The sequence below is a fragment of the Sinohyriopsis cumingii genome, unplaced genomic scaffold (genome assembly GCF_028554795.1).
Source record: "Sinohyriopsis cumingii isolate HCF-2022 unplaced genomic scaffold, ASM2855479v2 utg000400l, whole genome shotgun sequence".
NCBI lineage: Eukaryota > Metazoa > Mollusca > Bivalvia > Unionida > Unionidae > Sinohyriopsis > Sinohyriopsis cumingii.
Window position 1 is genome coordinate 946237 of NW_028315895.1, and position 15588 is coordinate 961824.

Consider the following 15588-nt stretch of genomic DNA (forward strand, 5'->3'; position numbering starts at 1 on the left):
AACATTTTAACACAGCTCCAGAACGGATGGTCATAGTGACATGGTTTTCACCAAATTGTATCTTGTATCATTCATTCCTAGAATTTCTTTTCAACCAGTAGAGTGCTAGCCCCTTCCAGGGATGCTTGTTTATGTAGCCAGAAACAAGAGTGCCAGAAAAAGTTGACTCAGGATGATTAGTGCCATGATCTCAAAAGGTTCCTGTCTCACGACATAATTTTACACGCCTTGTCAGGAAAACTTTGTTTTTAACCGTGACAATTTCCTAAATATTTGAAAATAAATACAAATTATCTTTAATACATGTTCAGTATGGCCCACATGCATTTTTATTATGATTTATCAATTATTTAGGAACTTATACATTTTTAACATTAGCATTACTGGTCATAGATCAAAAGAGCTTGCGGGATGGCTGGTTAACAGATCAGTTGTCAGACATGGCCTCCTGATAGAAAAAGTCATATTGACATTGGGTTTTCACCAGAAGACTTCATTGTTGATTCTAAATCCAAATGGTGCCCACTGGATATCCATCACAGTCACTATAAGAAAAATTGTTATCACATACCTCGCTGAAGAGTTCAGCATTTATTAGTCTGTGCATACAATGAAAGACTATACTAGAAATACATAAATGCATGGCCTGTAATATTTTGAACAGCATCATTCCTTATTTTGTTTACTAATTTCAGTACAGAAAAACTTTATTTTGTGATAAGATTGTGTGAATTTTAGGTACTTTAGAAAGTAACGATCTTTAATTTACCTTAATTATTTTTCACCATATTCCATGTACTGTTTAAGCTCATTTGATAATAAATCATAATGAAAATGAAAAATACCAGATCCAAAAATATTTGACCACCACTAATTTTCGCATTTTTCAGTCTCTCACTGACAGTTGCCAAAAGGATAATTTTGATATCACACACAGTTGAAGATCCAAATCCTTCAACAAGGTTGCACTTTCAGATATTAACATCAATAAGTCTAAAATTTCCTATTTAATCAAGATGTTCAAATTGCCTTAACACTGACAGAGTCAGAGGAAGAGTAGAGGTGAATGGCTATTAAAGATCTTACCTGATTCCACAGTATGAGAGTTGTCAACCCAAATGTATGAGAATCATGAGCATTCAGAAAAAGTCTGCCTTATCTATGTTAAGTTGTACTCTCTTTAAAGCAGGCAAGACAATAAGGCATGAAAAACAATAACATTGTAAAAACAAAGCTTAATCCAGTTTCATCATTTTATTCAATATGTTCATTCACTTGTGAAAAATTCAATACAAATGCAAAATAAATTTGTTTTTTCAGCAACGAACTATAATACTGAAGCATCTAGCAAAGATTAAACTGATTATTGCTTAAACATCAGTTAAAGTTTAATATGCAAAGTGACTTCTAAGAAAAAAGAAAAAGTAACATGCAAAGTGTGTCCACGATTCAAAATCAAAATGCATTTTCTAAGCAACATTTTTCCTGAATAAGAAATTTATTGCTGGAAAGCAACATCTTTTTTCCCAAACTTATCATTTTTTTAAAAAAATCCAATCATCCCTCTCCCTCACAAAAGTGACATTTAGATTCTGTGCCAAGATGGATATAAATAACAGTTTTCTCAACTTTACTTGGTGAATCTTTTTATAGAGTCCTCCAAGATATTGACACATATTCAACAACTTCTGTTGCAACTGACACTATTCTGCCTCACAATATACTGGTAGGCTTTCTAAAAAGGCTTTTAAATGACCGTATGTCAGTACTGGCTGCATTTTGATAGCTGTAATATTGTCAACTAGCAGAAATTAGGCTACTTTCAATGTCCAATTCGTGTAGTTCATATTCTGAATACACAATATTACAGGCAAGATACATTTCTGATTTACCGCTCCGGTGGCCTATTGGTTAGAGCGTCCGCTTCGGATGCGGGAGGTCGTGGGTTCGATCCCCGGCCGAGTCATACCAAAGACTTACAAAAACGGTACTAACAGCTGCCTCGCTTGGCGCTCAGCATTAAGAGGTTAGTGTTAGGACTGGTCGGCCCAGTGTCAAGATAATGTGACTGGGTGGGACATCATGCTACATGTCTGCAGCATGATACCCCAGTGCTAGACATCACTATAAACGGCCACATTGCAGACATCATAGCGATATGACTGAAAAATTGTTAAAGCTACGTTAAAAATCCAAATCACAACAACAACATTTCTGATTTAGCTAGCAAATAACATTTATAGGTTACTTCACTTGAGAGTGCAGTATATCCATCCGACAAAACGAGTTCATATTTTCCTATACAAATGAAGTAACCTTTTTATTATATGCTAATTTTCTTATTCTACCTAAGGCGTAATTACATAAACAAAAATACACTACATGAAACAAAGTAACTGAATGTATGCCGTATTTAAAAAAACTAAATACACAAGCAAATATTCATCAGTACACAACATTATTAATGCCCACTTAAATCCACCCAGATAAATTTGAAATGTCATGCGCTACACATACCTTCTGAAAGAAAATGGCATTTTGATCTACTTAAAATTGAAATTTGTAGTCATATTGTGCATTACAACAACTTTCCCATTTGATCTGTAATCAATAGATTCTGGTATTTTTGTCATTCCTACGAAATTTCGTGATTATGGACTGGATTTATGTGCCAATTGTACATGAAGTACATTAAATTTCAGCGGTGATGGAGCAGCGTGTTGACATCTGCAAGTGTGTTTCTGTTCTGCTATGTAGGAAAAATATGAAGTCATTCAATTTCAGTTATCAAAAAGACACTATGGACATAACAATTATTTAGGATCTAAGCATATACTCTTATCATTTGAGTATTACATTGCCAAAATATATACATATGTACTAGAAATAAATAGAAGAAAAAATCAGACTGCAATCGTTTCATTGAGAAACAATGTCAAAACTTGAACAAATAAGTACCAACTAAATCCAGCTCTCGGGTGATAAAAATACAAATGTAATAAATTATCTTGTGTTTTTAAAAAATATAAAGCCCTATCTTTACAAAGTCCTATCAATCCAAAATTATAGCTAAAATTGGCTTGAAGTAGTATTAATTTGTACCTATATAACACATGAATAGGTAGATAATAAAGCTGTCTGAATATTTATGGTAAATATGATAACTGGTTTGATGATAAGAAATGATATTCACACTGAAGGAAAGTGGTATAGTACATGTATTGATGTTAATCCTTTTCTTGTAATTTTTTGGGTTTTCTAATATTGTGTTCTGGTTCTCAGGTTGGCTTCTCATATCCATTCCACTTAATGAGATATTGTTTGCCTTTTCCTTTTTTTTTTGTTTTCAGTATCTTCTCCACCTGAAACCAATCAGCTGAAATTAAATTATTTAGATATTATTTATTTTCTTATTGTATTCCTGTTAATCAGTGGACACAATAAACATGAGTGTGGCACTATGATTTAATTTCAAGAACAGTTAAATCCTATACTTTTTCATAAGACAGACTGATACATTTTTTTAAAACTTTAATTTAATTGGCACCATAAAGGCATTATTGTTTGGACATGATACTATACCCTAATACAAAATGCATACATACATACATACATACATACATACATGCATGCATGCATGCATGCATACGTATGTACGTACATACATACATGCATGCATGCATACATACATACATACATACTGGAAATTAAGATTTAATACATACAGCACTAATTCTGAACAAAGTAAGTAAGCTTAATGCAGCTAACAATTCTATTTCAAATCAGTTATTGTTTACAAATGAGAATAATTTTGTAAAAACTTCTTTACAACATGTTCAAGGCTAATTTGTTCTTTGATTTCTCACTGTTATTCATTATACTTTGCACTTCACAAATTTTGCAACATATTTCACTGATTACAAGAAATGCACACAATATTAACATACAACATATGCAAATTTTAATAGCTTGCAAAATTATAATTCAATTTTCAAGAAACTGTCATTTATAATAAAAAATAATTTGTCAGTCACTGGAAATATTAAGAAGATCTCAGGGTTAAATTAAAAAAATATGTAATAACAAGAGGGCAATTCATTTTCCAAATATCTGATGGGTTACTGGATGCAAGGAATATGTCTTAACTGCCTTTAATATCACAAATAACAGTAGCTGGGAAGGTGAAAAGATTTTCAAGATGGCCACCATGGCAGCTGTACTGGATGTCAGAGGAGTACAATTTAGAACTTTAAGACCAATGGGTATTTTTTGAATGAGTAGGTGTAGTTTCATAGCAACATTACTATATAACACATGACAATCATAACTTCCACAAGCTGAATCCAATTTTTGGTAACTTAACAAATATAATAATAACAGGGTTAGAAGTGAAATTGAATTTTAAAATTTTAGGTTATTATTAATTTTTCTTCAGAATTTTAAAAGTATTTTTCAGGTTTAAAAAAAACATTTTAGGTTTATATTATCTATTTGGGTTTCCTCTGGTTTGTTTGTGATTTTGTTAGGTTTCTAAGGTCAAATGAAAATTTAGGTTTTTCAAGGTTTTTGAGGTCCACTTTTAACACTGTAATAAATTCTTTGTCCAGCACTGATAATATTTTCAATAAGATCAAAATGATTAAAATAAATTAATAAACTGGTTGGAGAAGAATGCATTTTCCAGAAAACTGTTCATGCTGTAGAGAAAGCATATCAAGAAGATTCTCAAGGTTGTCACCATGGCAGCCATATTAGATGTATGTCTGAAGGGCAAACTAGACCTTGCGACAAATAAGTGTACAGTTTCAGCAACCCTTCCAGCTTGTTAGGAGAAGAAGCAATAACAAATTTGCACTAATGGCTGGGCAGATAACAGGTTATTGCATAAGCATTTATCAGTTATATATGACCTAAACAGCTAAAAATTATGTAAACTTATTACAAGAGGTTAATATACACTCCTAATGCAATTCTTACATGTTGAGGGTTCCATAACCTATAACACTGAATTTGTATCCTCTGAATCAGTGAGGTCCACCAAAAGCTCAGCTTCAACTGTAAATAAATTTTAAAACTGTGAAACAAGTACAAAACAATTATCAGACTGTAAAACAATGAACTGTGTTATTTTTGCTATAAAAATTGTTGAAACTTAGAGAAAATCATGATTTGATTTCTCTAGTGTAAGAATAAAGAAAACATTTTGTTATTTTCACAAACAATGGTGCAAATGTATTCAAAATTTACAATAGTGAAGACAATATAGGGGCCCTGTATTAACACTTGATTTCACCTGCATAAGGTGGCATAATAGCAATAAAGAGTAACCTAAAGATGACATATTGCACTTTCCCAATTTATTTTAAGAATCCAACTGAAAGCACGCTGTATCATCACTCAATTTTCATACTCACAAGTTATATACTACTTATGTTACACTTTATTTTCCATGGTAACAAAATATAATGAATGCAGTATCAATAGGAAGTTTACACAGCTTGGTTGATAAGTGTACCAAGTCTGTCTGAAATACTGTACCTAGAATGGTTTAAGAGTTTTGCTCTGGAAATGAAATTGTTTTTGGGCAGACACAGTGATGGTTCTATTTCTCCATCTCACACTGAAAAGTGAAAAACAGATAAAGAATGTTTTCTTGCTTGCCCAAAAGTTATTTCCATTCCAAACGGTGATCAAAACAGACATTTTACCCTCTTTGATAGAATAAAATAAAATGACCTCATGATAATGCTGGCCATTCATTAATATACATATGGATCCCATTACACTGGATTTTAACTTTGTTATTGATACTTTGTTTATCACTTCACTTGTTGTTGGACTGCTCCAGTGGCCCAGTTGGTTAGAGCGTCTGTCTTGGATGAAGGATGTCATGGGTTTGAACACCAGCTGAGTCCTACCAAAGACTTATAAAAATGGTACTAGCAGCTGCCTTGCTTGGTGGGGAGCACTAAGAAGGCAGTGTTAGGACTGGTTGGCCTGGTGTTGAGATAAAGTGACTTAGTGGGAAATGATGCCACATGTCTGCATCATGATGCCCCAGTGCTGGATCACAAAAACTGTCACACTGCAGACATCATAGAGATATGACTCAGATTATTAAAGCAACATTACAAATCTAAATCACCCATACACACATATCTGATGTTGTTTCTGGCTTAAGAGAAACCTGTTATAATGTTGTTTTAAATTCTATGACACCAAATTTTTGTGCTGGGTATAACAACAAATTTGGAGCATGAATATCAAGCCCTATTGTGATAATGTGGTTAAATGATTATCTTAAAAAATGAATATACATACTGCATCAGGGACATACATATATTTATCAATAATTCTGAATTGAAATCATTACTGTAATTATTAAAGAAGCAATCTCAAGAATGTCAGATGACTGAGACTTCAAAAAAATGTTTGTGCCAATAAAGAACCTATTGAAATAACAATTATTAAACAACTGGGCTGTTTATAAAAAGAATGCAGCTAAAATGTAGTGCATGTTAGTCCAAAAGAAAGAGTCATTAAAATACAACGATAAACTCATTAAGTCATCTACATATGCATATAAACATGCATATTAATTTTAATTTGGCCAAGAGCTACCCGGCAAACAAGTGATGGATGATTTGCCAGTAGCAGATACCATGATACAATGCAATGGGAGCATAAAAATGAAATGAGACTTTTGTCAGGAAAGTACCTGGATTGGGAACAAAGGCCTTTTGCTTTCCCTTATCTTCCAGTGACTCTTGCATTACATTTGGAACACCATTATGATCTGAAGTAAAACAAATTTCATTAAGTTTTCTGATGTTATTAAGTGATACTGCTTTTTAAAAAAAGAAAATGTGCAAGGAAATAACTTGTTAAAAGAACTGCTATTAAGCATACTACATGAGTAACAAGATTTTTTATTTAAAAAAAGGCAGCGAAAGTGTATTGCAAGATCAAAAGAAATAGGCAGAGTCATTCCAATGCAATGATAAACTCATCATCTACATATGCACAGAAACATGCCTACTAATCTCAGTTTGGCTGAAAGCTACCCAGCTAACGAATTATAGATGAATGGCCAGTAGAAAATAAAATGCAATGGGAAAGTAAAAATGAAACGATCATTCTTAAGAAAGTACCTAGACTGGGAACAAAGGCAGTTTGGTTTCCCTCATCTTCTAGTGAATCTTGAATTGCATTTGGAATTTCAACCTGATCTGCAAGAAAACAAAATCTGATGCAATTAAGCAATGTTTCTTTTACTATTTTGACATCAGCATTCCACTACCACCAGACTATGACAAATGTCAAGGCATTCTCTGCAGTACACGACTGATGTGCCACAGTCCATGCAGTGAAAAATCTGATCGGGACTTTGCATACAACAAATGCAGTGACTGTGAGGTGTAAACAACACTGCTGTGCCAACTTCAACCAATTCATCAGTAAGAGCTACCCAATTTTCTAGTCTTTTTTTCTTCTTCTCTCGGTAGGAGACTTTTGTTTCATCTAAGGCATCTGCAAGATTTGTAAGCACTTTATTTGCTGTTGATTAATATAAGAAAAATAACAGATTATACATCATATGATACATATATTGCAGTCACATGTAAAATCAATGTAAATAAGCGCATACATGTATGAGACAGAAAAAATGCTAAAAATAAATTTGCTTTTGTAGTATATTCAGGCTGTAACCACTGTAATTTTATTCTTCTGTAATTATGCCTCTTTTGACTGTTCTAATTTTATTGCTTTTCTGGAAGTATTTGCCAATTAAAGACATTTGTCAGGTAAGCATTTATTATGTACTGAATGACTCAGATGTCAATTAAAGAAAGACACGGTAAATATCAGGAAACATTCTATCAAATCTTATAGGAAGGTATTTTTGTAAATAAGAACATGTTCTTTTTGCAAGGACTCTGCAATAGGATCTTAAACTAGGGACAGACTGTATTTTACCTGAGAGAAAAAGTGCCTCTTCTGATTGTTTATCTACATGTTCTGAGTTCACGGCTATGGACCCAGATGCAGATATTGCCTTTGGAAGAGATCCACTTGTTTCATCTACGGCCACTGGGTCTTGTTCTCCACTAGAAGTTGGTGAAATTCTCTCATACTTTACCCTAATTGACTTGTTTTGAACAGATATATATTTTCTCTTGGCTGGCTTTCGATCCCATGAGAACACCATTTTTCTTAATAAAAACAGACACAAACATTTTTATCTACTATTAAATGGATTCAACGATAAATATTTGCATTTAATGCAACGCCCTGAAATAATGTTTCCACTATAAAAAAAAGCACAAACCATTCCAAAATTGTGGCACTAACAAATAAAATGGAATTATTAAAGTGATCAAAACGAAGAATAATTACGTCAAAAAACCCAGTTCTTTTTCAGGAGTTTTATTCACACTAGCTACGATGTCGTAGCCTCAACTTGATTTGTTGTGGTTGAGGTACGAGTAAGGGTACTAATATTAGTAGTTTATTCACACCTGCTCTCAAATGACTTAAACACAACGCTCTCGCTATTGCATCTTGTCTAAACCAATATTGAGCAACCTGCTACAACAAAATTCAGCTTTGCTAAACTGTTTCTATAAATAAGGCTTTGCACATTTACCATTCTCCAGTTACATTTCCAGGGTAATTTGTCAAAGCATTTATTTTTAATTGTACAAATCAACATCACGGAAAATGAATTATCAGGCAATCTCTATCAAAGATAATTACTTCTTCCATCTCTATCAAAGATAATTACTTCTTCCATTTGATACAAATTATTTTTGTTATAATTACTTCATTAAAAGACAACACAATAAATCCAAGATCAAAATCTATCATAAGTTTGGGAATGAAGCCATACTCACGATCTACGTACCAGGAACAAAGGGAAATTTAATGGTCTACAGCTTCCGCAACCGGATGTTTTAGTTTTAAAAATTGCGCACATGCGCAACAGAGAAAATATTCCAACAACATTGTTAAGGCTTGGTAGCGACATAACGTATACTGCATCGTACGAAAATATACGCTTTTGAGGGTTGATGGCCTTAACAATATCAACAATTCCAGGCTTGTAGGCTGTAACAATGGACGTATGGGGTGGAAAACTAACGAAGTATATTTATTGAGCAAACGTTTGTTACCCGATCCAAATAATGGTTCATTCCACTTCCGCTTACAGTTTAGAACTGCTACATTTGGCGACTCTGTTGTCAATGAACAAATTTATTGTCATAAAAATTAGGAATATAACTAGTGTGAATTTATCAGTTTTCATAGGGATATGATTGAAATAATTTGTTAAAACTACGTTAAAATTCCAAATCACACACACTATATATACTATCCTCAGCTCCGTTCTCTTCATTATCTATACTTAATCGCTCTCAAGTGTCATAGGTCGACATTGGTATGCCGATGACACTCAAATATACAAATCTAGCTGCCCAACTGAAGTTGAGCCTACCATCCAAGGCGCACGGAGGTGAATCTCCGATGTGAAGTCTTGGATGACATGTAATAAGCTGTAAATAAGTGATGATAAAGCTGAGTACGTCCTGATTACCACACACAGACTTTCTCGTTGGCATCCATTACTTCAAATATCGCCTCAAACAATAAGTATCACCAATACCAGCATTAACTTTACGGTCAGCACGTAACCGAGGTGTGCCTCGAGACAGTACGCTCGCATTACACCATGTAATGAACATGTACGAAACTGCATATATGGAGCTGAGAAGGATCAGCTCGATTCGCAATGCTGTTTCGGTCGATGCCGCTAAACCAATGGGTATTCCTGAATTCTTTCTAGACTGGACTATTGTATTCACTTCTACAGAAACTTTAAAAAAGTTCAAAACATGGTTTCTGGGATCATCCGTTGAGTACGACTCCCCTTCCCCACTCTGTAACCATTGCTAGCTACCCGTTCAATCCAGAATCAAACACAAAATTTGTTTACTGTGCTATATTTGGTTGGAAGGCTCCAGTCTAACATAGATAACGTTCTTTTGCGTACCAGGGCCCATCTACGTGGAACGAAATGCCGATCATCTTGGACACAAGAAGACTGCGATCTCATTTATGTGTACTCTTAATAACTCTTGTATTTCAATTACAATAACGGACTTGAATACTTACTAATGATTACTTCCTTAATTATTATTGGGTGTAACTGTTTTGCAATCTCATGGTGTTTGGTTTTGTAAATCTTGTAACGGTGTATATATATATATATATATATATATATATATATATATATATATATATATATATATATATATATATAAGTAGTGAAGGGGGATCCTATAGCCTCAATGGGAATTAGCATTACAGACCCCCTTGGGAACATATAGCCTCAATGGAAATTTAACATGGAGAAAAATCGTGGGAACATATAGCCTCAATGGGAATTTAACATAGAGAAAAATCGTGGGACGATATAGCCTCAAGAGGAATTGAACATGGGAATTGGGACTGTATAGCGTCAAAGGAATTTAAACAGGGTGGGACTGTATAGCGTCAAGGGAAATTGAACATGGGATTTTTTTTTAAAAAAAAAAAAATTAAAAAAGGGGTAGGCAATGGAAAGGCTATCTCTTTTCGAGAAATATGGGGGCCCTGAAAAGGGCCTTTGGGTTTTCTTCTTCTGCTTCTAATTTCTTCTTTTCCTCCACCAACTTCTTATTTTATCTCCAACACTCTTTCTCTTCTTTTCTTTCTTTTTTTCTCCTCCTCTTCTTTCTTCTCTTCCTCCTCTTCTTCTTTCTTCCTCTTCTCATTTTCTTCTTCTTTTTCAATTTTTTCGTTCCATGTTCTTATTCTTATCTTTTCCTCTTCATCCTCCTTCTCCTCCTTTATTTCCTTCATCACACCACTAATCATGTCCTTTGCTTTTCGTAAGTTGTTAATCTCCATTTTTACTCTATGCGGACTATAAGAATAGTGGTCTTCAACGAGTCGTACGAGCATTTGTTCTATCATGCCCAAATTGTCAAGGACGTCTTGCAATGATTGAAATTTATCCAGGTGGTTCAAAGCCATCTTCTCTGTAGAATGGTTTGAACGACGAATACTGTGGGTTCTTATACTTAAAGCGCGGACGTGATGGAAAACATCCCCTAAAAACATAAAATTAATCTTACCTAGATCATGACCCATCAACGCGCGTACGTGAAGGAAAACATCCCCACTTTTCTCATTTCATATAATCAAACCCAAACTATACTCTCCACATACGCTAAGAAACAATAAAGAAACCTATAATCTACTATTCACACAAACATACCAGAGCTCTTACAAACACAAACACACAAACACATACCCTCACACTATCTTAAAAAAGAGTGTGTTTATTTTCACACTACTCTACCTACACATTGGCAAATCGATAGTTATTTCTTTTCTAGAGTATTGGGTAGCCCTTAAAAGGGCTGTTTTTTTGAACTCCTGATGCACCTATCTAATGGTTGCACCTTCCTGGCCTGGCGCCACACACGCATCTTCTTCCCCAGTCTTCTTTCACCTTTCTTCTGGGGAACGCAGAGGGAGGATGATTCGCTTCAGCACCCCAATCCTCTGTCTCGGGAATATTGAACGACATCCTCTCTTCTCTTTTCTTTTCCTCTTCTTCCCTCTCTCTTCTCTCCTCCTCTTCCTTCTTTATTCTTGCTTCTTCTACTATAGCCTCCGCTGACAGTTCGTTTACTATGCGCCTGGCATATTCCAGGTGCATCTGGAGTTCTAACAGTTTCACAATTCTGCTATTCATTCTTGTGTTGATCAGTCAACAAGGGTAGCTAGACTGCCGAACGAGTTTCAATTTATACTGAAAGCGCGGACGTGAAGGAAAACATCCCCCTAATAACATAAAATTGATCTTACCTAGATCATAACCAAAAAAAAAAACAACGCGCGGACCTAAAAGAAACACTCACTCACTTTTTTATGCTACCCATCACTAATTTAAAATTTTTTTTATAAATCACTTCAATTACTATCCACATACTCAAAGCAATCCAATCTAACTCCAAATATACACCTCAAACACCAAAAAAAGACATCATTTTAATCTACTATCCCTACCAACTTACTTAAGACTTACTAACACAAACACATACCCTCACAATTTTTTAAAAAAGAGTTAGTGTTTATTTTCACACTACTCTACCTACACACATTGGCAAATTAATCGTTATTTCTTTTCTTGAGTATTGGGGTAGCCCTGAAAAGGGCTGTTTTTTGTTTGCTATGGCATTCTTTTTTAGTTTCTAAGAATGCGATGTCCTCTGAGGATAGACTTTCTGGCGATAGGTCTGCTTCTTCGGAAAGAGAAGAAGAACTCTTTGGTGTCGATACGGCAATCGACAAAACCTCTGTTAGCTTCAGGTTGCTGCTGCTGTTGTTGCTGCTGTTGCTGCTGTTGCTGCTGTCTCTGAAGTCTGTACTTCTCTGTCCATTCTTCTTTCTCCCTGTTCATTTCTTCTCTGAAGAGCTCTTCTATCAGGTCTTCAGTGATTTTTAACATTCTCACATTCTCTATTTCTTCTGGCTTCGGTATCAGACTGTGTCTGACCCTATGCAAATTCACGTAGGCTTCGTTGAGTTTAGCTAGTTTGGAGCACATCTTCTTAAGAGGATGAGTCGACAATGGATGGTTAGACTGAATATTGAATTATAGACGCTTACGTACTAGTACTTTTGCGTCTTGTTAATGCCTGATGACCAGGCTATTTATTTGATCGGGTTTGTAGGAATGGTGCCACTACATCCCCGTGTTTATATGCGATGACCGCATTACTTAATTAAAATGTCTGTCCGTGGCAAAGGAGGGAAGGCATGAGTCCAGGAGGAGCCCGACGTCACAGGTCCATGTTGTTAGAAACGCCAAAGCCTATTGTTCAAATCGAGTCCAGTTGTACTAATGGACGTTAAATATATCAATGTCGTGTTAGCCACTGTAATTATCCTGATCTTGATAGTTGTTAGATTTGTTTATGTTAACCTATAGCAGTTTTCTTTTCTTTTGTTTATGTACAGAGTGTACTTTTGTGTATGTATATAAAAAAAAAACATAAATTATGCCAATCAATTAGGTGTTTGTCACCCGTTACTTTCAGTTCTTGTATTGTAATTTTTAAGTTTTGAATTTTGATGGCGGTGTCAAAAAATGATCATATTGAATTAGGGCCACAAAAATTTGGTATGTCTGAAGAGCCCTCTAATAGCCAATGTGAGAGCTTCTTTTGAGGCAATTGACCGATGTCTGTGTCTTCTTTCTGTCATCGTTGTTGTGAGTTGCTGGTCTTTTCTTGTTGGAGTCCCCTTCTGCTCAACTGCCACACACCATTATCTTAATTATCATTGTGCCTCAAACTCTAATATAATAATAATATATTTTTTTTTTTTTATTTATTTTTTTATTTTTTATTTTTTTTTTTTTTAATAGTTAAAATTGTCAGCACGTGGTCTGAAAAAGTCCTGTGTTCCCTGTGTAGTGTGTTATTAATGATAAGTTTTGTTGTGACTTTAGTTTAGTTCCGCCTTGTGCGGAGGGTCCTGATGACTGGGCTTATGTCACCTTATATATCTAAATTTAGGGAGTTAATGTATTCTGTTCTTGTTGTCAGACCTTAGATGTTATAGTCAGAATATATACATGCAAAGTTGGAAGGTAGAGAAGGGAAGATTGGTACATGCATGTATTTTAATAATTTTATGGGTGCAGGCACCTTTGCTGAATACTCAGGTCCGGGTGGACTTATGAAAGGTGCCTGTCTCCCCATTTTCTTAAAGATAGTTTTTTTTTTTTTTTTTTTTTTTTTTTTTCCCTTTCCCTTTTCGTTAGTTTATTTTATTTTATTTTTAGTTTTTATTTTTAAAATTGCTATTTTATTTTATTTAATAATTTTTTATTTTTTTTGTAGAGATTTGTATTGTTTGTAAAGTTAGTTATTCTTCTTTTTTATATATCGAGTATGGAGGCACCTTTGCTGAGTAATCAGGTCCTGGGGACTTCTCAAAGGTACCTGTTCTCGTTATTGATGTGTGTTTGGTAGCCTGTATTTTGTGTTATCCTGTTTGTATTTTTAACCTTGAGTGTGCTTTTCAGCTAGCAATTAATGCTTTCAACTCATTGGGTTATATCTTGTCATACTTGTTTATTTGTTTTAAGTATGTTATTATGTTTTTGTATGTTAGGTCTTTGTTGCTGTTTGTTTTGGGATTTATGAAGTCTGGATATTTGTAGGGCGATCCGATTTTCTTTTGTTGTTTTTGAAATTCCATTCTGTGCGAGTGGTAATAGGTGCACTGATTAAAAACGTGTTCCAGGGTCTCTGTGCTGGTGCAATGGGGACAAAGGGTGTGGTTGTCCATTCCTTTGTTGAGATGTCTTCCAAAGCTTCCCTTGAGTAAGGTTTTAGCGGTCCTTATTCGATTTATGATTCTGATATCTGGGCTTTGCAGTGTTCTAGGTATTGTAATATGTCTCTCCACCTTTTTTTGCCATTGGTATAGGTGTCTGCCCTTGATGCTGTTGTCCCATGTTTGTTGCCATTTATGGTTGATTTTCTGAGTTATTTGACTATATATTTCTGTAACGCTATATTGCATGGTCAGATAGGTATTTTTTGTGAGGCTGGATTTTGCACTTAGGTCTGCTTTATCATTTCCTGGTAGGTTAATGTGTGAGGGTACCCACAGGAATGTTAGTTTCTGTTGTTTGGTATCTATTTCCCTTATTGTTTGTAGCGCTTTTTCCATGAGATTTGCTCTACTTTTGGAAATACCAGATTCTAGTGATTTATGTACACTGAGGGAGTCGGTGATGATTACGTGTTGTTTTGTGGTTGAAAGTGTAATCCAGTTTAGAGCCTCATTTATGGCCCAAAATTCAGCTGTGTAGATTGAGCAGTCGTCTGGGAGTCTTTCAGTTATTTCGATGTTATATTCTGGGATAACCACAGCTGCTCCCGTTCTTTTTAACTCTTGCGATTTGGAGCCATCTGTGTAGACTGGGAACAAACCGGTTCTTAAAGTCAAAGCGCGGACGTGAAGGAAAACATCCCCACACGGTTTTTGAGTCGCAACGTTTAGTGAGTGTCATGAGAGGGATAGTAAGAAATGAAAGAGCATCAATCCAACATTCTTATAGCTAAACAAAAGACAAAAGCATTTTTTCAAAACACAACATTTTTTATTCAAAAATCACTTAACACTAACCAACAACAACTCTAACATTTTTAACAATAATCCAACAATATAACATCAAACATTTTTTTCATAACACAAACCATTTTTTCTCAATTGACAATCTACTTTAAACAGGGCTGACAACGTTGTGAATGAAATTGTGATTTCCACTGTTGGAAATCATTAGGCCATTGATTGACACTACGTTTCCTAGCTTGAGACAAAAGATAAGCATAATGGTCACAGAACCATCGATCTACTTTCACATCGTTTCTTGAAGAAGAACGAGGATCGAAATGAGTCACTAAATGTTCTAAGGAATAGCCCAGGCTGCGATGATGCAGAAAATACACACAGTACTGT

At 34.8% G+C, this 15588-nt stretch overlaps 1 protein-coding gene across 8 annotated transcripts; it reads right to left on the reverse strand.

Annotated features, from left to right (window-relative positions):
* Nucleotides 1–1239: 1239 nt before the first annotated feature.
* On the reverse strand, nt 1240–9904 carry LOC149774189 (uncharacterized). Of its 8 annotated transcripts, none has more exons than XM_089945701.1 (6): nt 9665–9904; nt 7978–8213; nt 7152–7229; nt 6719–6796; nt 4978–5055; nt 1240–3376 (listed from the first exon to the last, which is right to left on the reverse strand). In XM_089945701.1, exons 2-5 carry the CDS (start codon nt 8207–8209, stop codon nt 4997–4999), a joined length of 447 nt encoding a protein of 148 aa, XP_089801827.1. In that variant the 5' UTR covers nt 8210–8213; nt 9665–9904; the 3' UTR covers nt 1240–3376; nt 4978–4996. The 8 variants fall into 8 exon arrangements, with proteins under 8 accessions (XP_089801827.1, XP_089801824.1, XP_089801820.1 ...); XM_089945698.1 differs by having other exon boundaries at nt 9596–9748; XM_089945694.1 differs by lacking the exon at nt 9665–9904 and adding an exon at nt 8895–9530 and having other exon boundaries at nt 1240–3362.
* Between the last annotated feature and the right edge of the window lie 5684 nt (nt 9905–15588).